This window comes from Bombyx mori, chromosome 16 (genome assembly GCF_030269925.1).
Source record: "Bombyx mori chromosome 16, ASM3026992v2".
Taxonomy (NCBI): domain Eukaryota; kingdom Metazoa; phylum Arthropoda; class Insecta; order Lepidoptera; family Bombycidae; genus Bombyx; species Bombyx mori.
The window spans coordinates 9,546,770-9,574,060 of record NC_085122.1 but is presented as its reverse complement, the minus strand read 5'-3'; the positions used below and the strand labels follow the sequence as shown (position 1 = coordinate 9,574,060).

Genomic DNA, 27,291 nt, shown 5'->3' with positions numbered 1-27,291 from the left:
GTTAGCCCCTCAAAAAAATTTTTTTTTCCTATTTTATACTTATTTTCTATTAATTCGTTTGTTCATCATTTGTTCATGATTGTTCACTGTTAATAATTGTTTGTTCTGCATTTATTTATTTAAAAAAAATATTTAAAAATATACCTACAAGTTAGCCCCTCTAATGCAATTTTTAATATTTTTTCATCCTTAATGACTCGTAAATATTCATTTTCGATTGTTCTTATATAATATACGTTTGTTCTCTTTCGAAATTACTCATTTTTTGTTTAATTAATTGTATTAGTTGAATAAATGTATACAAATTAAGTGTACTGCGCATGCCATAAGTGTATAATCTATGGCGCATGCGTCAACTATAATGCCTAAACTTTCTACGCGGTTTTAATCGTGAAAAAAAAACAATTATAAATCCTGAAGGATCAATTAATTGGTATACAGTTTAATTAAAAAAATTAAAAACAAAATAAATAAAATAATGTGCATTCGCGTAAAGTTAGACCAAATACATTTTTTCCATCCTCCTATATACCTATCGCTATGAAGGTATAAAAAAGATAGGTTAAGAGGTCACATAGGTAATATAAAGAAATAAGTAAATATGTTCATTATTTATCTTTCAAGAGATAATGTAGGTATACATTATAATAACATTTTGACACAGTCGAAATTATATTCCTAACATTAGTAAAATAACATTTTAATAATTTTTTTATAGGTTATGTATTGAAATTGTTGGAAAATTATTTCATGTTTTAGCTGGAAAACTACATGGAGAATTATATGCAATACAAGATAATGAGCTCCATTAAATGAATTCGAATGAAACCAAACTGTTTACCATCCAAATTCGATTGTCGGGCAGATAGAAAACGAAAATTCACTCATAGTGAACCTCGGCCTGCATTTGTGAAACGGCAAAGACTCACTATTATCAAGGAAATTGAAGAGACGACTAAAAATGAGATGTGTCGTATTATTATACCTTTGCCATCTTGTAGTCAAGGTAGGTGTAACTGTCAATAATTAGTTACACTCACAGATCTCCTAATCAAATAACAATATCAGAAAAAATGAGAATAGTTAGTTAGTTAGTGGAAGTAGCCAAAATGGGCAAGTGGATCTCAGTTCCTATTACATAAGGTACTAGGAAGTTTGTGAAAATGAAAATTTATCATAGTGTAATATTACTTACTTACTTTAACAGTGAAGGAAAACATTGTGATGAAACCTGCACACCTAAATGTTCTTAGGATTTTCTTAGTTGTGTAATCCACCAACCAGCACTAGGCCAGCGTGGTGGACTAAGGCCTAAAAACCCTCTAAATGGTAGTGAAGGCCAGTATCCAGCAAGGGGATATATTATATGGGCTGATGATGATGACTAGGAAGTTAAATACTACTACTACGACAGTACACATATAATCCTATATATTTACAAACTATACGTTTGTTGGAAATTGCTAACATTATTTCATATTTCCAGATGTCCAGCCACTTGAAAATAGGTGTAGTAATGACAAAGCTATCCAAGTAGCTCCAGCACAGGAACACAAAGGCAAGGCAAGTGTGTATTGCCACATCACCCCTTAATATATCTGAAGCAAGTATAAGTAAACAATCAGAACCAGCAAAAAAAAAACTGTTGTTCCTGAGGACAAATTTGACAGTGATGAGTCAAATGCACCAGCAACAGAAGGATCAACTGTTGACTATGAGTTATCTCTCTATATCTCCACTCCATCAAAGACTTGTGCACTTCAGACTATAGTTCTCAAGAAGACTAAAAAGTTGAAAAAATGAATGTGTTAACAACTTTATCTAAAGTGAAAAATAAACAACGTTTATATATTGGTCTTCCACAAGAATTATGTTTCATAATAGGCTTGATTGAGAAACATACAAATGTTTCTGAACAAAATATTATATTATGTCTGATGAGAATAACATTAAATAGAACATTCTCTCAATTGGCTGATGATTTCGATTTATCTGTAAGTCAAGCAAGCAATATATTTTTCAACAAACTCCCAGAAATTGCAAATGTAATATCACCCCTTGTTAGACTATAAAAAAAACAATACAATAAATATATATGCAGGAAGGATAATTGATGTCAACTTGGTGGAAAATAGAAAGTTTTTAGATAGTTTGCCACCTACAAAACTCTTTAATTAAATAAGTAATCCTTACTTATAAATAGGAAGTTTTGTAAGTATTTTCACTCTTCATTCAAAAACTACTGAACAGATTTTAATAAGACTTTTATGCTGGTCTTCTATGGCTAGCAACTCATTATTATTTTGATTCTGTTTTCCACAAATGTGCTAAATATGGGCTTATATATGAGTCGTCTATTATCAAAGGTGGCAATCTGTACATTTGGACAAAAATTTTTTATTGATATGTCAATACAGATTTATTTGAATATAATCGTCTCCTTCAAAGAATACGGTTCAAAACCTGCATTAAATAAAGGTTAATAGTTAACCTGTTATTTATCTAAGATGTCGTTCCGAAGAGTTTTGTGACTGCCGATGGAATACAAAGTCAATAATTCGTTTTTCTGATTTACCAATCATTGTCCAAAAGTCAGATTGCCGCCTTTGATAATAGTCGACTCATATATGAAAAGGAATAAATATTAATGTTATGTAACCTTTGTACCTGTATGTTAAGAATAATTTTTAATAAAACATAATTTAAATTGAAATATTATTTTTATTAAATCACATTCACTTTGTACACATCAATATTTTGTACTCCCTAAAAGGAAAATAGGTATAAAGTTTTTTTTAAATATTTAACATTACATTTTTGTGTAAGATTAGAAAATTGTTATTCTTCCAAAAAGAAACTACATTATCTAACAACTGTGCAACTTACTCGGAATCAAAATCAATACCTACTAATTATAGTGACCTGATTAGTTTTTTCAAAGTTGCTGGATGCTACACAAAAGTAGCAAGTTTTACTTTTAGCACAATACATATGCATTTGAACTTGTGCATAATATCTTTCTTTATTTTTTTTTTGCCTTTTTATTTATGGAAACAGCATTACTCACTTGCTTGTTTGTAGATCTATCAAAAAAACATAATTTATGTTTTTTTTAGCACAGTGGGCATTACCCTATTATTCATATTAATTATATACGGCGCGGCGATGCGAAAATTCATTACTGAATTATTTAAGAATGATAGGCATAATATAATATTTTAATTCGCGATCTGTTTATAATTTTTAATACATATATGATTTAAAAATAAGTTATCTTTAATATTTTTAATTTTGTGATTTATGGGGTGGTCACTATTATAAAAATAGAAATTTTGAGGAAATATAAATGTTTAATACAAATTATTTTGATAATCGAAATAAATTCATATCAATCCAAATTCATATTTGAACTATGAAAATTGTATGGTATGTAAACAGAAATATATTTTATAATTATAATGACTATTTATTCCATGCAGTATCGGTTAGAGAAGCTTGCACAGCTTCTCTAACCGACACTGCAACTAGAATAAAGTCTAATAAAGAATAAGAATAAACTTTTCTTCGAAGCTCAACTCTACAAGGGTATTCAATCAGATAGCTATCTATCTGTCGTTCCTGTATGAAATTTTGGTATGTCGAAATCTTGGATAAATCCAGCAAAGCTAAATAAAGTATTTACCTAAAAAATATGTTTATGCTTAAAGTCACGTGTTTATGTTATTCGAAAGTATTAAGCTCCAAGCAGCATTTAGCTCCAACTAAATTCATTAAGAACCAATTTTTCAATCGATGATTAAAACAACATTAATACTGAGAATGAATATTTATTTATAAAATACACATATGTTTTGACCACGAATTTTGCACGATAATTTAAATTAATATTCATTAATATTAATTTAAATAAATATGAATTAATCTTCTTCTTCTATAACCCATAGTCAACAGTTGATCCTTCTGTTGCTGGTGCATTTGACTCATCACTGTCAAATTTGTCCTCAGGAACAACAGTTTTTTTTTTTGCTGGTTCTGATTGTTTACTTATACTTGCTTCAGATATATTAAGGGGTGATGTGGCAATACACACTTGCCTTGCCTTTGTGTTCCTGTGCTGGAGCTACTTGGATAGCTTTGTCATTACTACACCTATTTTCAAGTGGCTGGACATCTGGAAATATGAAATAATGTTAGCAATTTCCAACAAACGTATAGTTTGTAAATATATAGGATTATATGTGTACTGTCGTAGTAGTAGTATTTAACTTCCTAGTCATCATCATCAGCCCATATAATATATCCCCTTGCTGGATACTGGCCTTCACTACCATTTAGAGGGTTTTTAGGCCTTAGTCCACCACGCTGGCCTAGTGCTGGTTGGTGGATTACACAACTAAGAAAATCCTAAGAACATTTAGGTGTGCAGGTTTCATCACAATGTTTTCCTTCACTGTTAAAGTAAGTAAGTAATATTACACTATGATAAATTTTCATTTTCACAAACTTCCTAGTACCTTATGTAATAGGAACTGAGATCCACTTGCCCATTTTGGCTACTTCCACTAACTAACTAACTATTCTCATTTTTTCTGATATTGTTATTTGATTAGGAGATCTGTGAGTGTAACTAATTATTGACAGTTACACCTACCTTGACTACAAGATGGCAAAGGTATAATAATACGACACATCTCATTTTTAGTCGTCTCTTCAATTTCCTTGATAATAGTGAGTCTTTGCCGTTTCACAAATGCAGGCCGAGGTTCACTATGAGTGAATTTTCGTTTTCTATCTGCCCGACAATCGAATTTGGATGGTAAACAGTTTGGTTTCATTCGAATTCATTTAATGGAGCTCATTATCTTGTATTGCATATAATTCTCCATGTAGTTTTCCAGCTAAAACATGAAATAATTTTCCAACAATTTCAATACATAACCTATAAAAAAAATATTAAAATGTTATTTTACTAATGTTAGGAATATAATTTCGACTGTGTCAAAATGTTATTATAATGTATACCTACATTATCTCTTGAAAGATAAATAATGAACATATTTACTTATTTGTTTATATTACCTATGTGAACTCTTAACCTATCTTTTTTATACCTTCATAGCGATAGGTAATTATGTATATAGGAGGATGGAAAAAATGTATTTGGGCTAACTTTACGCGAATGCACATTATTTTATTTATTTATTTTTTAATTAAACTGTATACCAATTAATTGATCCTTCAGGATTTATAATTGTTTTTTTTTCACGATTAAAACCGCGTAGAAAGTTTAGGCATTATAGTTGACGCATGCGCCATAGATTATACACTTATGGCATGCGCAGTACACATATTTTGTATACATTTATTCAACTAATACAATTAATTAAACAAAAAATGAGTAATTTCGAAGGAGAACAAACGTATTTTATATAAGAACAATCGAAAATGAATATTTACGAGTAATTAAGGACGAAAAAATATTAAAAATTGCAATCGAGGGGCTAACTTTTAGATATATTTTTAATATTTTTTTTAAAATAAATAAATGGGGAACAAACAATTATTAACAATGAACAATCAAGAACAAATGATGAACAAACGAATTAATAGAAAATAAGTAGAAAACAGGAAAAAAAAATTTTTTTGAGGGGCTAACTTCATTCACCCCTGGCACTCTGCATGGGTTCCGTGTCGTCCACCGATTTTTTTTTTTTAAGAGATTTTATGACCTGGTAACTAAGACCTTTAAGTCATGTCTTATTTTACTTTATTTTCTTAATTTTATGAAAAATGATAATATGGAGTGAAATGAAATGAAGATGATTAATTTGAGACATTAATCAACTGGGATGAAATTTAATGAAATGAGATGATATGGGATGAAATATAATCGCAGTAAAATGGTGGTCATTTACTGAGATTTTTTCAGTGGACTTTTTGGAGGAACCCGAGAAGTTACGTCCAGCAGCTTTGTTTCATTTTCCCACATTTGTGCACTTTCACAGATATTAAACAGTTAATAAACCACCATTATTACACATTTAAACCTGAAGAAACACTAAATAGACAAAATAAAACAAATCACACAACTTCACTCCTCGCGTTCCCGCCAAAAAGTCCTCGTCCACCGAGAGTCTGCGCGACCATAGATTATACACTTGTGCGCGACTGAATCGCGAAGAGGTCAGTGTGCTTAGCGCGAGTTTTGTAACGTTCTCGAGCGTTTAAGTTAACTAAAATTTGTATGGATTTGGAACGTTTGCCTACGTTTTATTAGTGGCAACATTGTCGTATCACTACTGCATACGATTACACCGGGCGGGCCGGGGGTTTTGAAATTATAACCTAAGAATTGGAAAATTAAACAAAAAGTGCTTTAAAATTATTCACCGGCAACAAATTCTTTTATCTCCGCTGCTGTGACGGTGGCATCCTTCCGTCTCACCACACACGCTACGGGATGTTCGCCGTCTTCTTCACTAGGTATACTGGTAACACTAACATCCAATACTCCTTCGTGAGTTCTGATCACCCCTTCGATTTCAAGAGGTATAACCTAAAATGTTTTGAAATTTAGATTGGCCGAATACCGCCTGTACCAAAGACGGAAAACGTTTTCTTTTTGTATATCTCATTTATGTGACCAACTATTTGGTAGGGTTGCTAATCTCGATATAGTATTTAAAGCGCTTCGAAAATCATTGCACGTAATTAAACACGTCACATCGGGTCCTCCCAATCCACTAACGGTGCTTTTAGGTAACCCAAGCACCGGTCATCATTCCGGTCAAAAAAAACTCGTCGAGCCTGTCGCTTGCGACAAAGGGCTCGGCGAGTTTTTTTTTATGTTTGAAGTATTACTGGTGGCACGGAGGCCTTTCCAGTTTCACCAGGGCAGGTGGGCGAGCAAGGCTCAGCCAGGAAGGGTGGGATTTGCTAACAGCTACCCGAGCGCCTACGAAGAAGACCTAACAACTCAAGAGCAGCTGCTTCGCGCATGAATCTACTACCGGATCGGAATCGCGACCCGCTGAGAAGAGTCGGCGAGAAACTCAGCGAGCTGATGGATGGGTTAGGTTGCGTGTTGCCGAGTTCGACAAGTACGGTTACCGGGATCCCTAAGCCTGCTCCTAGTGTTAGAGCTGAAGGTGTCTAATGCAAGAATTATTGGATCTGATGGATCCGTAAGGACTTGTCTAGGGCGACGATGGTGACTTGCTCCTGCGTGATCAGGATTCGGGGAGTATCGTCGAAGTCGATTATCATAACGCATAGCCTTATCGAAGTAACGTTCTGACACTGAGTATCTCGCCAGATCTTCTCAATGGGTCGCGTTTCCGATCCGATGGTAGATTCTGCGAAGCACGGCTCTTGCTTGGATTCCTGTCAGCAACATCGTCAGGTTTGAGCCCCGTGAGCTCACCTACTAGCCCGGTGATGCTGACATGGTCTCTCTAGACCATCAGCTTAGGTAGGAAAAAGAACACGTAACGGACCAAAAAACAAAACTAAACTATGTGTTATTTAAAACAATTTTACGATTTGCTTTCGCGATTTTTGGTAAAGTTGGGGTAGTCTATTCGGTCGTGCTTACAGGAAAGTCGGAAATTTGTAAGAAATAACCACGAGATAAAAAAAGGTATTTTTAAAGTGAAACTTCTAATGCGGCTTCCAACAACGTTGCGTTAAACGTTTAACGCTACCATGGAACGCATGCGCTATACTTGTTACAGGCCAGCGCGAATAGTTTATTGAAGTATTTAAATATATATATTTCTTTTTTTGTAAATGTTGAAGATGTCGCATCTCTTATACACAGCATTCCCTATTACAATCTGATTTAAGGAAGAAAAATGAAGAAAACCACAATACTACATATAGAAAAAGAAGTTTCACTTCAATCGCGTGCACCAAGTTGCACAGGCACTATTTTTTTTGAAATTCCTAAGGTTTTCCTTATTGAATACAGTATTTTAAGGGATTACGTAATCGTTAATTATACATTACACGGAAGCTCCTGTATTGGATGATCATGCTCATTCTTTCGACGAAATAGAAAAAGTCCTCTTCGTCTCTGTACAAAATATCCCCGGTTTTAAACCAGCCATCCGCTGTGAAGGCCTTAGCAGTTTCTTCTGGATTCATGTAGTACTCCTATAAGAGCCACAAAATCACGGTCAATGTTCACGGACAATAAATTCTATACCAGGTACAGAGGCAGCTAGTGACGCCTTTGTACCTGATATATATCCTGATACCTGATGCTATGTAGCACGCCCGTGTGCCATCATTACCCCAGCGCCCTCTAGTAAACGCGCTGTCATATTGGAATAGGTACAAATGTAACAGGTTCTTTGAAAGTGCTGAGGCCGCCGCCTCCTGACACCATAGCGCCCACATCTTGCACCATACGTGAAGCCGCCTCTGATCAGGTAGTCAGGTAGATAGATATCGATAGATCGCTTGTTCTTCTGCGTTATCGATACCGATATCGGTTTAGCACACGTGTCGACTCTAGTTTAAGAGACGTGGCTAGAGCCTATACTACAGATTCACTATAGTAGAATTATTTTTTCGCTGCAGTTTGGGTCATAAAACATAGCCCGGCTAGGGCGGTGAGCATGTTGCGCGGGCGCAACGCCATTATCGATAAAAACAAATGAGTCATCGAAGGCAGGTACATGGCGGCGGGGTGGTATACGAAGGGTGGTGAGACATTGTTATGTTATGAGTAATTTGTAGTTACCTGCAAGTTATAGTACATTATGTCGAAGAGAAATGTATTTTTATGTATTCGTTCTCTGAATTTCTTTAGTGACACAATGGCTACTCCTTTGTTTTGTATCAAAACGGCAGAATTGTGTTAAAAATTTGTTAAATGTGTTAAAAATTTTCACTGAAATAAGAATAAATCCCGAAAAGTTACAAAGTGTTCATTTCTGCCGTTCTCGCTAATTTGCTGCGGCGATATGTGGTGTAAGTGTTCGATTCGTGATTTTTTCTTTCATTTTTATCACTAACCCACAAAATGACAAAACTAAATACACTATCGATAACGCTTATCGACAACAATAATGCGCATCACTATGCCCGTCCATAAAGCTCGTGAGTGGAAGAGAGAGCGAAATACTCGCTTCACCGCTCCGATTTTTTATGAGCCAAATTGCACGGACAAAATAATTCTACTATAGTCACCAAACCAAAGGTGTTACAACATACCGTTCTGGCTCTAAAGTTACCATACATTGATTGAACTTACTGTAAAACAATCTCCTTTAGTCCACAGTTCTCCCAGGACATGTGGTTCAGTTATTTCTAGACCAGTCTCAAGATCTACCAACTGAAAAAACGAAATATTTTTACTAGAACTATACTATAACTATTTTTCTATTTTACATTGCTTCATGTTACCCTTGACAATGACCGAATTACTATTAATGAGATTTTCAATTATGTGTTGAGGTAAACTTCCATTAACTTTTGAAGTCGTCGTGGCCTAAAGGATAAGACGTCCAGTGCATTCGTACGTATTCCAGTGCATTCGATGCACCGGTGTTCGAATCCTTAACAAAATACTTATCAAATGTTCCCGATTTACTTCCACGACGAAGGAATAACATCGTGTAATAAAAATCAAACCTGCAAAATCATAATTTGCGTACCATTTTTTTTCCTACCTATGCTGATAGCCTTGAGAGGCTATTTCAGCTTCAGCCTAACATGTGTAGGTGAGCTCACGGGGCTCAAACTGGAGTGTTGCTAACAATGACCCTAGCAAGAGCAGTGCTTCGCAGAATCAACCACCGGATCGGAAACGCAACCCACTGAGAAGATCCGGCGAGAAACTCAGTGGGCCGTGTCTATGGTTAATTCGCTCGTCGAGCCCTTCGTCGCAAGCGACGGGTTCGACGAGGACGGTGACTGATGCTCGTGGTGCCTAAAAGCACCGTTAATGGATCGGGAGGATCCGTAATAACGTGCTTTGGGCGACGTCGACTGTTTACCATTCGGCCCACAGGATCGGGTATGTTGCGTAATTACTGGTGGTAGGTCTTCTTGCGAGTCCGCACGGGTAGGTACCACCACCCTGCCTATTTCTGCCGTGAAGCAGTAATGCGTTTCGGTTTGCAAGGCAACCGTTTCAACTATACTGAGAGCTTAGAACTCATATCTCAAGGTGAGTATTTACGTTGAGTGAGGCGGTATTTACGTTGTAGATGTCTATGGGCTCCGATAATCAATTAACATCAGGTGGCCCGTGAGCTTGTCCATCCATCTAAGCAATAAAAAATGAAACATAGCAAAAGTTCGTCACTTGTTAAACAGAAAATTAAGAGAACGTCTACAAATATTTAGTGTAAGAATTTGTCATTTTTCAACTGTTCCTCCATCGATGGTCACAAATTTTAGATAGATATTTCGAAATAATTTTTTTTTTTTTTTTTTTTTTTATTGCCCTTGTAGGCAGACGAGCATACGGCCCACCTGATGGTGAGTGGTTACCGTCGCCCATGGACTTCAGCAATGCCAGGGGCAGAGCCAAGCCGCTGCCTACCGCTTAATACTCTCCACAAGCCTCGTTTGAAGAAGGACATGTCATAGCGCTCGGGAAACACCGTGGAGGGGAGCTCATTCCATAGCCGGATGGTACGTGGCAAAAAAGACCTCTGGAAACGCACTGTGGATGACCGCAGTGGCTCCAGGTAGTATGGATGAACTCTACTCCGGTAGCGGGCGGTGCGATGGTAAAAACGAGATGCCGGTATCATCTCGAACAATTCCTCAGAGCACTCCCCATGGAACATACGGTACAAAATACAGAGGGAACCGAAGTCCCTCCGCAGACCCAGAGGTTCCAAACGATCCGTGAGACCGGGATTATCGACAATCCGAACGGCCCTTCTCTGTATGGAGTCAAATGGAAGAAGCTGGTATTTGGGAGCCCCGGCCCAGAGATGGGAGCAGTACTCCACGCGAGGCCGGACTTGTGCTTTATAAAGCAAAAGCCTTTGTCCAGGCGTGAAGTACCGCTTCGCTCTGTTGAGGACTCCCAGCATTTTGGACGCCAACTTGGCTTTGCCTTCCAAATGACTCCGAAACTGGACATCGCTCGAAATATCGACCCCAAGTATCCCGATACTCTCGGAAGGTTGCAGGGATACTCCTTGGAATTGCGGCGCCATGACAAAGGGGTCCTTCTTCGCAGTGAACGCGCAAACTTGTGTCTTTAACGGGTTGAATTGAACCAAGTTCAATTCACCCCATTTGGAGACTCGCCCCAGAGAGTTCTCCACTTCAGACACAAGTTTTGACCGTCTCTCTTGCACCACGCTCCGAGAGAGACTCTGATGGCCGATATATCGCGCATCCCCCGTGCTGTCATCCGCATAGCAATGCATGCCATCAATAGACAGCATGTCATTGATATACAGGATGAAAAGCGTGGGGGAGAGCACCGAACCTTGTGGAACGCCAGCGTTAATGGTCATGGTATCAGAACAGTCACCGTCTACAACGACCGTGATGCTCCGCCCATCCAAAAAGCTAGCGATCCACTTGCAGAGACCCTCGGGGATTCCGTAAGATGGTAGCTTCGACAGAAGTGCCCTATACCAGACCCTGTCGAAGGCCTTCGCGATATCAAGGCTCACAGCAAGAGCCTCGCCCTTGCTCTCCAAGGCTTCAGCCCACCTGTGAGTAAGGTATACAAGAAGATCGCCAGCTGAGCGACCGTGACGGAAACCGTACTGTCGGTCACTGATCAGCTGGCGATCCTCCAGATACTTCAGGAGTTGTATATTAATTATTCGCTCCATCACCTTGGAAAGCAAGGAAGTTATCGCGATAGGCCTATAGCTCGATGGGTCCGACCGGTCACCCTTCTTGGGGATAGGGTGGACGTGGGCAGTCTTCCATGAAGACGGAACCCTGTTAGTGGAATAAGAGAGGCGGTACAAACGCGTTAGCGCAGGTGTCAGCTCAGGGGCGCACGTTTTCAGAACCACTGCAGGGATGCCGTCTGGCCCGCTCGACTTATGGACGTCCAGGAGTCGGAGTTCCCGCCTGACTGCACACTGTGTAAAGCAGATCTCCGGCAGGGAACTATCACACCGGAGGATGTTCGGTGGTGTGGCACCCCCGTCGTCCACAGTCGAGTTCGAGGCGAAGAGTTTGACCAGAAGGTCAGCCTTCTCTTTCGCACTATGGGCCAGACTGTCATCGGACTTGCGTAGTGGTGGGAGACTAGACCTGCAAAAGTTACCTTCTGCAGCTTTGGCGAGCGACCAAAAAGCACGGCTCCCAGAGGGATAGCTCTTCAGTCGCTCGCCAATTCTAGCAACGTGCTCCGATTTCGCCCTGGCAATAACCTTCTTGTAGGACCTGGAAGCGGCGTTATATTTCCGCCTTTCCCCTGAGATGTTAGGATCCCGACGTCTCCTGGCATTATCCCATGCCACGTATGCGGACCGCTTGAGGTGTGCAGCATCCCTGCTGGCATTATTATACCAGGGTCTGCTGCGACCCCCAACGGGCACTTCAGAAGAGGGAATAAACAATTCCATCCCCTGGAGCACCACGTCTTTAAGACGGTCCGCACAGACGTCAGGATCAGCAGAGGAAAAGCAGAACCGCCCCCATGGGTAGGATGCGTAAAACTCACGCAATCCATCCCAATCTGCTGACAAATACTGCCAAACTCTTCGATACCTGGTCGTCGTTCGACGACTAGGACGAGAGAGTGGTGTGGCAGCACGGATAAGGCAGTGATCAGACGATCCAAGTGGAGCGTCGACCACCACACTGTATCCGGCTGGATCGGTGGTCAGCAGAAGGTCCAACAGAGAAGGCTCGTGCCCCTCAATATCTGGGACACGGGTGGGCTGTGTCACCAGCTGGGAGAGGCCGTAGGCCAAGACGAAATCGTAGGCAGCCCGACCCGGGAGGTCAGTGGTTCTGGACCCCAACCACTCTTGGTGGTGAGCGTTAAAGTCTCCAAGAACCACCACCTCCGCAGATGGGTACTGCTCAAGCACGCGGTTAGTCCCCTCTTGCACATGCTCTATCAGAGCTGAACCTGCATCACTGCTGTGGGACCTGTACAGGCACGCGTAGACTCGGGTACAACCCCCGTGATCTACGCGCAGCCACAAGAGGGACAGGTCCCGTTGTTCGAGGCTTCGTAGACGGCGACAACAGACATCAGCCCGGACGAATACACACACCCCGGCTTTACGCAGGAAGTTGTGCTCCAATACGTAGCCGGGGTATTCAAGGTACGAAGTATCATCCGGAGCGGATATCTGCGTCTCCGTCAGAAAAAGGAGGGCAGGCTGCGCCGTCTCAAGATGGTGGTGTACGGCGTCGAGGTTGCCGAATAGTTTCCCAGACTATTATAATAAAGAGTTAAGGTGGTATAAGATCTCCTTGGCGGATGCCTTTCCGGATTATTACTTTTTCGCCTTCCTTATTTAGAACATTTATTTCACTTCCACTGTTTTTGTCATACAAGTATAATAGATATTGTTAAATATTCTGATGTATAATAATAGGTTGGTGAAAAAGTCTTTTCGCATTACAGTATGAACTTGTAATAAAATCTCTTTGGCTATATATACTATTTGTATCTGGCTGGTTTTGGTATCATTAATAGTTTAAATTTTAAAGAAGATAATTCCAAATTCAAATTAGGAATATGCATGTGTGATTTTTATTTATTTTTCGTACTGTCAAGATGAGTGAATCTAATGAAGAGATTCGATACATTTTAAAATTTTACTACAAAAAAGGTAAAAATGCAACGCAAGAATAGATACGAACGATACGATAGAACGCAACGACAGAATGAAACGACTATAACGAATATTATTGTTTTGTAATCAAGTCCGCATATGATCTGTGAACTGTTAATATGCTATAGAGAAAACGACAAGCTCTTCCGCCAAGTAGATGAAATAGCTTGTCAAACAAACGGTCCGAATATTATTGTTTATTATAATAATTAACGCTTCAATACATACCTTAACTTCAACGGAGTTCGATCTTTTGCCGCAACTACCGATTGGCGTTTTATGGTTCGTTGCGAATACCGGTCCTATGTTCTCTGTCTGCCCGTACCCTTCGATCAATAACGCGTCGTGCCGTAATCTACTCTGTTTCCAAATAAAAATATTACTAGTTTCACATTCGTATTATTATATTGGCTCTCATGTTTTTTTATTTCCCTGCCTAATCGTTGGTACTAAGAGGTTCCAGCTTTTTAAGAAGTGGTGGGTGAGCTCACGGGTTCAACCTGAGAAAGTTTGCTGGCACTGGTCCTAGCAATAGCATTGCTTCGCTGAATCTACCACTGGATCGGAATCGCGACTCATGTAGAAGATCCGTCGAGAAACTCAGTGTCTCTGTGTCACTCTTGTGTCTATGGGATCGGCCAACGTTTTGAAGCTCTACAGCCAATAAAATTGACGACAATAAATATTTTAGGAGTTTTTTACGTATTGTTTGAGTTACTAGAACTTTTATTACTGTCTAGTACCTATGGCTTTTATGTTGCCATTGATGGTGGACTTGCTTGCGGAGACTCTGATTGTAATGCTTACTTGTTCATGGACATAGAAAATGCTCAGAGACCATAGATTTTGAGACAGAAAAGCTTAGTTGTGAAATATTTTCTATATTTTTTTGATATAAAAATAAGACCAGTCGTTTAAATTTTGCTCTCAGATTAAACATATTTGACGTTAAGGTGACATCAGGCCACCAGTTTTAGGATGTTTGGGACATTGGAGGATATTTTCTAAGGATAGTTATAAGGATAGAAGATAGCGTGATCAAGGGCGGATCCAGCTTTGGCGCCAGGAGGGGGTCATATAGTCAAATTTTCGATGCGCTCGTTCCCAAACGCTTGCCATCATACAAAGTTATTATATTATATTAAATTAATTAAATATTGAAGGTATGTAGTTACATAAAATCTGTATAGTGACAAAATATATAAATAAAATCATTATGTTCAATTAGTGGTTCACCTAAGTCCTGGAACCAGCTCAGGGGGGGGTCATGACCCCATGACCCCCCCCCTGGATCCGCCGTTGAGCGTGATGCATTTTGTAAGCTAGTTTTGGATCTTGATTTTTCTCATTTAATAAAAAAACCTAATTTTAAATGCATTATTAAATTATATAAATATTTAAAATACACGTATCACCATAATACTTAGCAAGCAATGTTTGATTTAAAAAAAAATATCATAAAACACTTATTTACCTTTAGTGCCAAAATAACGTCCGTATGTAATTTCCCGCCTCCTAAAACGAAGCTTTTGAAACATTTGAAGTCACAGTTTTCATAGGCCAACAAATTAGAAGCTAGCGACGGATTCATCATTGTGGTTTTTGGCTGCAAAAAACGAGTATTAACTAGTAGACACCGTTTTAACCAGACGCCATTTGAACCGATGCTTAACTTAAGCAATACCATGTTTTGTTTTATTTCATATGATGAAAATTTTAAATAACAAAAAAAAAAATTGAAATAAAACAAAAAAAAATATGTAAATATTAAATTAGTCGTCTTATTATGTACTATTACATCAAAGCAATAAAAAAAAAAAAACATTAATTATAGTTACTATGTGCAGTTACGCGTTTGCTTGCTCTAATCTGAACAGTTGTTGTGGTGATGTCCATTCACTCTCATGTGTCGGATTAATTAATTAATTAATTTATATAAACATTATTCATTTGCTTCAAAAGCCAATAAAAATGCAATATTTATTTACAAAAGCTCTAAATTCTATTTTGTACAAAAATGTCACGATTTTCGTTTGACTATGATCTAGACCCAGTCCAGCCATAACTTCTGTTACAATAAATGAAAATGCATTTTTTTTAAATGAAGTAATGTAATATTATTAAAATTTACACCTACAATTTATTAGTCTCAGCAAAAAAAAAAAAAAAAATTTAAATGGCCACCTTTAGCTTTATACAGGCCTTTAATCTGTTTGGCCACGAATCTATGAATTTACGCACTGTTTCCAAGGAAAATTTCGCCACTGCTTCCTCCAAAGATTTTTTAAAGAGATTCAATGTCGCCGTGTCGTTTAGAGCAGGCCATGTCCTCTAAAACTGACCATAATTTGAAGTCTAAAGGGTTGAATCTGAATATGAAGAATTAATTAATAGTGGATAATGTAATTTTCTAAATAATTTTAAACAAAAATATCTTTATCGTGTTTTAGAAGTATCGTGCTTTAAGAGGGATTTGGGAAATTTTTCTATTCGTGTTTGAGTGGAAATGTGTTGTAAAATACCGTGCTATATATAGGAGAGCCCTCCTGTACCTGAACTTACCGATCGTCCGTGAATTATTTGTAACTTAGTAAATAATAAACGCCATATTTAATAGAAAAAGTAAGTTTTAATTGGAAGCAAGTGAGATACCATACCTTGTACTTGTTTATGATCTCAACGACATGTTCCATTGTAAGTAGCGCTGACGTCTGTACCTTTGTTTGGTTGAGAAGCGGTGCGCTCATTGCGTTAAAAAGTCCCGACACCCATTGCACGGGAGACAGATTCAGCGCAATTACTGGACTGGTATCATCTCTACGAACAAAAAAAAAGAAAAAGGTTATGTATGAGTCAAATGAAAAAAATTGTCGAAAAATATTCACCAACAGGATTGCGTGTTAAAAAAAAGATATATTTCTTCCCATTTCTATCAATTGTCGTCTGGTTCTCTGCTAAAGCACGTCGCGAAGATAGTTTGAATTAATTACAAAAATCATTTTTTTTTTTACCTACCAAAGCTGATAGCCTCGAAAGGCTATAATCAGCGTCCCCTTAACTAGTAGGTGAGCTCACGAGGCTCAAACCTGATGACGTTGCTAACACGAACCCTAGCAAGAGCCGTGCTTCGCAGAATCTACCACCAGATTGGAAACGCGACCCACTGAGAAGATCCGGCGAGAAACTCAGTGGGCTGTGTCTGAGGGTCAAAAATCAAATTGAACGGACAAATGTATAGTGAGTAAAACGTCAAAAATATGCATTGTCTGGCCATGTTCTATATTGAACAATTTTGGCAGTGTTTACCGTATATGAGACAGGTCGCTTATATATACTAACTGATGGGCTCTAGAGAGATCAGATCACTTGATTTTCTGTATTTTTCTAAATTCGTGTCTATACTTACTTATCGTTTAATTCAAGCAGACACAAAGTGAATGAAATCGCTTTTCTAATCCAAGCTTTGTGTTTGATGGCAGCTACTTTCAGAGCTCCCGATGTACCACCAGTGCTAATCAGCCAGACGTAAACCTTGTCTAAATCGAAAGTGGCCGGCCTGTAACAAAATCATCCGAACTGCTTACTTACTTAGGTTACTTAATTCGAATTTCATAGAGATTATTAGGCCTTTGGCGATGCGCATCTTTTCCTGTCACCTTAATTAACCCGACTGTTGCAGTCAATGAAGACACGACCACCGGCCTTTCCAGACTCTGAAAAAGTTGAATAGGCACGGGGTTCTATGGAAGCGTTCTGATTATAGTTTTTTTTTATTTTTATTTTTTTATTGCTTAGATGTGAGGACGAGATCACAGCCCACCTGATGTTAAGTGGTTACTGGAGCCCATAGTCATCTACAACGTAAATGCGCCACACACCTTGAGATATAGTTCTAAGGTCTCAGTATAGTCACAACGGCTGCCCCACCCTTCAAACCGAAACGCATTACTGCTTCACGGCAGAAATAGGTGGGGCGGTGGTACCTACCCGTGCGGACTCACAAGAGGTCCTACCACCAGTAAACAGTAATAGTAATAGGCAGTGGTTGGTTTTACCTCTTGCATTGCTAATTTCTTTTGATTGTACCGTAACGTCGTATTTCTTCAAAAATATTAAAAAAATAATAGTTTCGTTAACGGCACAGGTGTCGTCATCAGTAAGTATTATTTGCTCTAATACAATTTTGAAACCAATGAGCATCCCACAAATCTATCTATTGTCTATGCATCTTTGAAGCGTTTTTTTTAAGTCGATGCCCTATACAACCAAAACCTTCATGATTAAACCTTTATTTGTTTGTATATTGAGTTATCATCTAGCTACACTGAGTCGCCTAAACATTTTGTAAAATTTAATGCTTTTTTGTAACTCGTTATAGTATTTAATTTTAATTAATTGGTATTTAAATCGTTGCACTTAATCTATCACAATGCATTACAAAGGCGGTCTGGAGTAGTGGTAAGTGACATGGTCACTGCACAAGGGGGTCGCGGGTTCGAATCCCGCCAAGGGAAGATATTTGTATGATAAATATAAATGTCTTTTCCAGGGTTATGGATGTATATTAAATATATGTATGTGTATAATAAAAATCTTACATTTATTTCTGTTATCTGGTACCTGTAACACAAGTTCTTTACGAACTTATCACGGGACCAGTTAAAGTGGCGTGATTGTTAGTAAATATTTATTATTATAAAAAAAAATAAAAAAATATGTTATTGGCGGATGCCTTTTCGGATTAATGCTTCTTCGCCTTCTTTATTAACAACATTACATTTCACACAATTATTGTCATGTATTAAATATTGTTAAATATTCTGATGTATTTGCTTGCTAGCTACATTCTTGATTTTTAAGTACCTGGTCATATGTACTCCCGTTGAAACATATCAAACATAGCTTAAGTTAGGATTAATGCTTTTGCGTAACTTGCATTTAAATACCGGTGCAACTATATTATTCAAGAGTGAAAGAAGAATGAGTGTGTGTGTTTTTCATCTCAACCAAAACAATCTTTTGTTCCGTTTGAATAAACGGCTATTTTAATGCATTCTGGAGTTTGATAAAGTAGGTACATATTTATTTTGGCTCAAGGTTAGGCGGCGAGTTTAAATTCATTCTCTTTTTGTAAAAATAAAAAAAAAACCCTGTTTCATCTCCGTAAATCAGAGTAACGAATAAAACTGAATTACATCAGGGCACAAAAAACATCGGACTAACACGCAACAAAAATATATTATATTTTTTTAAGTAGATAGATATTATACATATAGTAGTCGAGTAAAATTTTGCAAGTCGTAAAATCCTGTTTTCAATTTTGCATTAATGTAGATATAGTACAATCGAGAAAAAAATATATACACCGTTTGGTGTTTAAACAGATTTTCTTCCGATCAATTACTTTTATTTTTACTGTTCGATAACTCATTTATTTTTTCTTACCATGTTTCCGACTTTACGAATACCTATTTCGTAGTTATCGCGGTCACGGAGGACGAATGTGTTGTTATTCTTTAAAATATAACTAATAAATAAGAGATGTTTAATGCAGACTAGTGAAGTGTCAGGAAGGTCGAAGACTCAATTTTATTGTTATGTCGTTTGTCCTCACCTTCAAACCACCCAAACACTCGTATAATGAAGCATAACAAAATAAGTATCGTTATTTATTTATTTTAATTAAGATGTTATTATATTATTATATTATTTTATGTAATTAGCCGGCTTAACCTAATACGTGTGTGTATGTATGGCTTTAATAAATATGTAATAAAAAAAAGATGTTATTTTTTCATACGGCTACCATGGTATCAGTAGTTATAAATATTTTATGAACAGATATGAGAGTCGAAAGGTTATTTTAATAATATCCTGAAAAGCACCCCACGCTTTTTTACAATAAAATCATTTTTTCTTAGACTATTTTTAATTCAAATTTATTAAATATTTATTTTCAATTTTTTAGTTGGATTTTCTATAAAAGCGTATTTTGTTAGATTTTTTAAACTATTATTTATTAGGGCTAGTGTTAGCAAATTCTCTCGGGTTGAGCCCGTGAGCTCACCAGCCGTTCGGGCGTAGCTGGAATAGCCTCTTAGGCTACCGGCGAATAGGTTAAAAAAGCAACAATTTATACCGCGCTAGACTTACGGCATAAATGTACTGATTTTTTTTTGTTTTTTTTTTATTTCTTAGATGTTTTTTTTTTTTTTTTTTTTTTTTTTTTATGATTGAAAGTTTACTGGTGGCCCGAAGGCCTTTCCAGTTTCACCAGGACAGGTGGGCGAGCAAAGGCTCAGCCAAGAGGGGTGGGATTTGCTAACAACTGCCCGAGCGCCTCCGAAGGAGACCTAACAACTCAAGAGCAATTGTTTCGCGAATGAATCTACTACCGGATCGGAATCGCGACCCGCTGAGAAGATCCGGCGAGAAACTCAGCGGGCTGATGCATGGGTTAGGTTGCACGTCGACCTCTTTGTCGAGTTCGACGAGTACGGTTACCGGGGTCCCTAAGCCTGCCCCTAGTATTAGAGCTGAAGGCATCTAATGCAAAGGTTATTGGATCTGATGGATCCGTAAGGACGTGTCTAGGGCGTCGACGGTGACTGGCTCCTGCATGATCAGGATTCGGGGAGTAGTCAGCGGCGGCAACGATAAGGCGATTATCATGACGCATAGTCTTATCGAAGTATCGTTCCGACGCTGACTTCATGTATTTCCGAATTGATTCGAGGCCCAGGTCGTCGTGTAGGTCAACGTTCCTCACGAACCACGGAGCCCCGACAGCTAACCTGCAAAAGCGGGATTGTAGGGATTGGAGGGTGTCTATGTGTGTGCGGGCCGCGTGAGCGAACACCACACTCGCGTAAGTCATGACGGGCCTTATGCAAGTTTTGTAAAGTGTCACCTTGTTCCGAAGGGACATTTTACTCCGCTTACAGATCATGGGGTAGAGTCTACCGAGAATAAACGCGGCACGGTCACGGACTGATTTTATATGCGGGCGGAATGTCATCGATGCATCCAGGGTAACGCCCAGGTACTTGACCTTCCTGGCCCAGGGTATGGGTTGTCTAAAGAGAGTAATCGGGGGTGTGAGATTCCTCCTCCTAATCCGGGAGGAAATCCGTGTGGAGCTTCCCCTCTGAAATAGCACCGCAGTACTTTTCGCTGGGTTGATGTCTATGCGCCATTTTCGGAACCACTGTCCTAGGGCTAGGGCTGCGCTCTGAAGCTTCTTCGCGATTAGGGACTTATTTCTACTAGAATAGTAAACAGTCGTGTCGTCGGCGAATAAAGCTAAATGGGTCGGCGGCGACCGGGGAATATCGTTGACGAATAAGCTAAATAGGAGGGGTGAGAGGACAGAGCCTTGCGGGACTCCAGCTGTGAGAGGTCGTGGGGAGGAGCGGGTTCCCTCGACTCGATATCGAAAAGAGCGGTTCGACAAGAAGTCCCGTATGATGAGCACGAGACTATCCGGCACGCCCATGTTGAATAGTTTGAAAATCAAACCATTGTGCCAGACTTTGTCGAACGCTTTTGCGACGTCGAAGAAGAGAGCTCCCGTGTATAACGGTTTTGGTCGATTAAGCCCCACAAGAATGTGCTCCGTGAGGCGGTGCACCTGTTGAACGCATGAGTGATTTGTACGGAATCCGAATTGTTCATCGATAAGAATGCCCTTGGATGAGACGAAGTCTCTGAGGCGTTTGTAGAGCAGACGCTCATACAGTTTGCCTAGAGACATGAGGAGGCTAATCGGGCGGTAGCTCGTCGGATGATTTTTTGGTTTACCGGGTTTATGTATGCCGATAACGTCCGCTTCTTTCCACACCGCGGGAAAGATACAGTTCGCCATAGCGGCATTGAAAATAGATGCCAACATCACGATGAGTTGGACGGGTAGAAGTTTAATAACGCGGTTGGATATACCGTCGGAACCGGGAGCCTTGCGAGGACGTAGGTCTTTGATCAAGTCTTTAACTTCCATCGGGGCGACGGGTGGTAACGCATCAGAGGGTGGCAAGGAGGCTCTGCGTTCTACCTCACTGTCTACTAATTCTACATGAACAGGGTCCACGGATTGAGTGCTGGGCGTGCACTGGGTTTGCAATGTATCGGCCAGCAGCTCTGCTTTTTCGTCATCATCGAACGCCGCGAGTCGGCCTGAGGGGCCTACGAGGGGGGGCATAGTTACTACCGTATCCGATTTGAGAGTACGAGCTAAGCGGTAGTAAGACCTTTGAGAGGGCGCGAGTCCTTCTAAGAAATCAGACCATCTGGCATCTCGGACTTCGGTGATACGAGACTTTACGTCGCGTTGTAGGGCACGCATTCGAATACGATTTTCCGCGGTAGGATACCTATCGTACGCACGGATCGAGGCGTTCTTAGCTCTAAGGAGTTCCCTAATATCGTCGGGCAATTTGAAGCGGTGAAGGAAGTCCTCCGCTACAACTTGCTTCGATGACCTATCTAATGTCGAGGTGATGTGTGACGTTACGATGTCTATGGCTTCAGCGGTATCCTGAGGAGACGGGATAGAGTCCGGACTAAACGGAAGCGATGGTGGATCAGATTCAGCCAGGCTGATGCCCAGCGTGTGCCAATCCACCACAGTCCTCGTGACGGGAACGGAATCGGGAGCGCGACCGAGCTTCATAACGACGGGACGGTGGTCTGAATCTAACTCTGAAACTACTTCGATCGAGTGTAAGCGCAGAGTTACGTTTTTTAATAACGCTATATCGAGTATATCCGGGCGATGCGCGATATTTAGCGGGTAGTGAGTCGGGGTTAGCGGAGCGACGATATCGAAGGCGAGATCATCGACTAACGCGTCAAGCCGCCTGCCATTCGGGGTTGTGGTGTGTGAGTTCCACCTGATGTGTTTACAATTTAGGTCGCCCGCCAGAATGACAGAGCTCCCCATACCGAGCAGCGCCTCGATATCACTGCTTAGAACGATCTTATCCGGTGGAAGATAAACGGACGCGATAACGATCGGCGCGTGTCCCGTCAGTGAGATTCGGCACACTGATGCTTCGATATTAGCGAGCGCGGGAGGATCGAGCGGGACGCAATGCAGGGCTCTTCTATAGTAAATGACGGTACCACCACCACGGGCAGAGAGCCTGTCGTTCCTGACCATGTTATAGTTCGCGATTTTAGGGTCACGGCGCGCGGGCTTAAGTAGGGTCTCCTGCACTAAAAAGATATCAATTTGGTGGTCACGCAAAAAGTCAGAAACCTGATCACGTTGATTTGCGAGACCGTAAGCGTTAAAAAATCCTATCGTTACGGATAGGGGCTTTATTCTACTTATATACGCCATTGATTACCGGCGGAGTGAGGGGAGGACGTACGTATTTAATGACGCGTATACGTCGGCGTATTCCTGCACAACGGCGATAAAGTGTTGTGCAGTGGAGGCAGCGCGAATGGCGTCACCCAAAGCGTTAACGCGCTCAAAGTTGATCGACTGAAAGAAGTCGATCGCTAAAGCGAGATTGTCGGACGCGGTCGGAGGGCAAGTCGCGGGAGAGGGACGAGTCGCGGGGGCGGGACGAATCGCGGAGGAGGGAGTTGTAGCCGTGTTCGTGTACGGCAGCGGTTTTGCCCAGGCCGAGACACTGGGCACCGCCGCCGGAACGAACGCTGGCTTAGCCTGCGACGCAGAGGGTGCCGAGGTTTTGATGTCTGGGCCGGAAGCTCGGAGGCGGTTTTGGCGGGCGACGCGGCGATTTATTTTAGGGGCTCGGGGGCAACCACGGTAATTCGCGGGGTGACCCTGTGTTCGACACAGGACGCAGCTAGGCGGTTCCGTCGCGGTTTTTTGGTCGCGAGCGCAGAGGGCCGTGGCGTGATCGCCCAAACACTTAACACATCGGGGGCGCGCGTGACAGTTACGGGAAGAGTGCCCGTACAATTGACAGTTATGGCACTGGCTAGGAGTGCCTTTTTTATGGGGGGCTTCGACAGCGATACCAGAGAGCCTACAGACGGTCTGTGTGTTAAAGATTTTCTTACCCTCGGGGGTAGGCTGGAGAGCGACTAGAACCATATTATATGGCTCCCTACCGCGACCGGTGTGCATACGGTGCACAGAATTCACTGGTAGGCCTTGTTCTAACAGGTCGGCTTTTACGAGCTCTACATCTAACTCTTTAGGGATTCCGCGTATTACAACGCGGAGTTCGCGCTCCTCCTGGAGCGTATACGTATGGAAACTTATACGCTCCTTACGGAGGTAAGAAGAGAGGGCCCTATGGTCGTCGGGTGTTTGAACCTTAATTTGAATGCCGTTCGCGAGGTTACGGGCATTCGTGAAATTTATATTTTTGGCCTTAAGGGCCAGGCAAACTCGATCCCAAGCTGCCTTCTCCTGAAGGATAACCGGGGGAGGGGTCTGGGTTTTATTTTGTGCCACCGGACGCGGCGACGGAGTGGCACGGGCTGGGGGCGCAACGGGAGTCTGAGGGCGGGGGCGCGACGCGTTCACGGCTTTGCTAATTTTAGCGGCCGCGGGAGCTCGAGACTCCGCGGCACGCTTCTTACCCTTCTGTACCAGGGTGAGTCCATCCGTCGAAGAGGCGGGGGCGAGGTCGACCTCCATGTCCGAGTCAGAGTCGGAGCACGAGGAGGCGGGTGCAGGCGACCTACGAGCAAGTGTAGGTGTTTTAGAGGGCGCGACGGAGGCCGCGGATGATCGCTCAGCTGAAACGATGGTCACGGCGGACGACGCAGCAGCTTTTCTCGCCAGTATAGGCGACACGGGAGCGGCAGGCACGACAGAGGCTGCGGTGCTCAATGCAGAAGCTCTGCACGCAGGTACAGGCGACGCAGGAGCAGCGAGCGCGGCGGAGTCCTCGAGAGGGCTCGCAGTGTGATTGGCCTTGAAGGCCAAAAACTCCGAGGCGAGCTGTGGGTGGCGAAGTCGGAGGAATTCCGCGAATACAGCGTCCATGATCGCTGAGTACCCAGGTGGGGCGGCCCCGGGTCTTGAAAACACTCGCCTTGCGGCGAGGCCCCAACTTCTCGGACCTGAGCGGTTCTATTGAACACAGGTGGCAATGCGGCGCGATTACTACAGGACAAAGAAAAAGCACAACAAAACAGAAATTACGAAAAGAAACAAAACAAATAAATACTTGCAGGAAATCACTTTGTCGGCAGATGTACCACGAACACAGAAACAACAAAAGGAAACAAAACAAATAAAAACTTCCAGAAATAGCACTTAGTCGGCAGATGTACCACAAACACAGGCCGCGCGAACAATGGCCGGGCTAACAAAAGCCGGGCGAACAAAGACCGGGCGATCGAGTGGACGATGAGCACGTCCGCACGTGACGGGTGCCTCTATCGGAATGATCTTAGATGTGTGGACGAGCTCACAGCGCACCTGGTGTTAATTGGTTACTGGAGCCTATGGACATGTACAACGTAAAATGCACCACCCATCTTGAGACATGAGTTCTATGGTCTCGATTTTGACAGTAAAATGGCTGTCTCACCTTTAAAACCGAAACGCATTACTTCTTCACGGCAGAAATAGACAGGGTGGTGCTACCTACCCGTGCGGACTCACAAGAGGTCCTACCACCTTACCTTACCAGTAATTACGCAAATTATAATTCTGCGGGTTTGATTTTTATTACACGACTAGCTGTACCCGTCCGCTTCGCTGGGCATTTAAAATTTACATTATTATTTCTCACCCCCACAAAGATTCTCAACATTAACGCCCCCGTAACTGGTGTAGGGAGTCCAACACTCATATAAATATTAGCCTATCCATTAAGTACATGTATTTTCTACATGAATACCAAGTTTCAAGTCAATCGGGTGCATGGTTCAGTAGTTATAACGGAACATTCGTAAAAACAACTGTAGATTTATAATAATATATATTATTAGTATAGATGTTATTCCTCCATCGTGGAAGTCAATCGTGAACATTCATTAATAGGCCATAGAACATAGGCCACGACGACTTCAAATTCAATATTTCATTCTCTCAATAAAATGATCCTTGGCCAGTGACTGGAAGGAGAGGTGAGAGGGCACGATCAAGAAGAATGAAGGGCTCTCGCTCTCGTTCTTGAGGCCCAGTTCTACTTCGGATGATCAAACCAAATAAGTAGGCATTTTCATAAAGTACTTACTGAAAATCAGCAATATCGTCATCAGCGAAGTCAGCTAGTAACTCGGACATCGGCTCGTCTCCGTCAAATGTGATGACTCTCGTGTCAAGGCCCAATTCGCGGGCAGCCTCCAAGTAGTTCTCCCGTTGATTTTGTTGACAAAACGCTATTTTTGGTTGCGTCAATTTGAAAAAGCTTTTGATTTCATCTGAGAGCAGATAAGGATTCATCGTATGGACATATTTTTACAAAGAACTTCTTTTTTCTTCATAAATTAAATTACTTAGTCTGGCCATAAATACTGTTACAACTAAAAATAAACAAAATATTACATTTGAATTTGGAATCTGTCATTTTTATAAAATTGCTCATTGAGTTTTCTCATTTTGGCGCCAATACATTGTACAACATTTTGCGATATTAAAATGGAGTGGGGTGATAAAGAGAACAGAATCGCTGTGATTGCATTACACAAACTAGGTATGGAGCCAAATGCAATTTTTAAAACTCTCCATACGCTTGGTATTAGTAAAATGTTTGTGTACCGGGCTATTAATAGGTGCAATACAACCTCCTCTGTTTGTGACAGAAAAAGATCTGGCCGTCCACGTAATGTTCGTACGAAAAAGGTGGTCAAAGCAGTAAGGGAAAGAATTCGAAGAAATCCTGTCCGAAAGCAAAAGATTTTATCTCGGGAGATGAAGATAGCACCTAGAACCATGTCGCGTATTTTAAAAGATGACTTAAGACTTGCAGCCTTTAAGAGACGTACTGGTCATTTCTTAACTGAGAATTTAAAAGAGAATAGGGTGGTAAAATCGAAACAACTACTGAAGCGGTACGCAAAGGGAGGTCGTAGAAAATTTTTGTTTACGGATGAGAATTTTTTTACAATTGAGCAACATTTTAACAAACAAAATGACCGTGTTTATGCTCAAAGCTCTAAGGAAGCCTCCCAATTAGTCGACAGAGTGAAACGTGGGAACTATCCGACTTCAGTGACGGTTTGGTGGGGTATTCGCTATGAAGGAGTGACTGAGCCATACTTTTGTGAAAAAGGTATCAAAACACCGGCACAAGTGTATTAAGATACCATTCTTGAGAAGGTAGTGAAGCCCCTTAACAACACCATGTTTAATAATCAAGAATGGTCCTTCCAGCAAGACTCGGCGCCAGGTCATAAAGCTCGGTCTACGCAGACTTGGTTGGAAACGAACGTTTCGGACTTCATCAGAGCTGAAGACTGGCCGACGTCTTGTCCCGATCTTATTCTGCTGGATTATGATTTATGGTCAGTTTTAGAGAGTACGGCTTGCTCTAAACGCCATGATAATTTGGAGTCCCTAAAA

The 27,291-nt window shown here is 40.9% G+C and overlaps 1 protein-coding gene and 1 long non-coding RNA gene across 10 annotated transcripts in view; one reads left to right on the top strand and one right to left on the bottom strand.

Annotated features, from left to right (window-relative positions):
- The window catches only part of LOC110385478 (uncharacterized), a 34,129-nt gene that overhangs the window by 4,372 nt on the left and 2,466 nt on the right, over positions 1–27,291 (bottom strand). The window contains exons 3-12 of one of the 5 annotated variants that reach the window (XR_009975196.1): positions 25,964–26,150; positions 17,197–17,346; positions 16,448–16,607; positions 15,265–15,396; positions 14,019–14,150; positions 9,260–9,340; positions 8,008–8,154; positions 6,391–6,556; positions 4,652–4,898; positions 3,812–4,171 (exon numbers count right to left, since the gene is read on the bottom strand). Coding sequence is in view for 2 of the 5 variants with exons in the window: in XM_038016361.2 (XP_037872289.1) it covers positions 6,391–6,556; positions 8,008–8,154; positions 9,260–9,340; positions 14,019–14,150; positions 15,265–15,396; positions 16,448–16,607; positions 17,197–17,346; positions 25,964–26,150 (1,155 nt within the window). In the remaining 3 variants the exon portion in view is untranslated. Of the gene's footprint in view, positions 1–3,811; positions 4,172–4,651; positions 4,899–5,026; positions 5,042–5,223; positions 5,339–6,390; positions 6,557–8,002; positions 8,155–9,259; positions 9,341–14,018; positions 14,151–15,264; positions 15,397–16,447; positions 16,608–17,196; positions 17,347–25,963; positions 26,151–27,291 lie in introns of those variants that run through there. The other 4 variants (XM_038016361.2, XM_062673052.1, XR_009975197.1 and 1 more) reach the window with 4 other exon arrangements.
- On the top strand, positions 319–3,459 carry LOC134200336 (uncharacterized). Of its 5 annotated transcripts, none has more exons than XR_009975203.1 (3): positions 335–433; positions 760–1,006; positions 1,487–3,459. It is a non-coding gene; the product is annotated as an uncharacterized LOC134200336 (long non-coding RNA). The 5 variants fall into 5 exon arrangements; XR_009975205.1 differs by having other exon boundaries at positions 337–578; XR_009975206.1 differs by having other exon boundaries at positions 419–433; positions 719–1,006.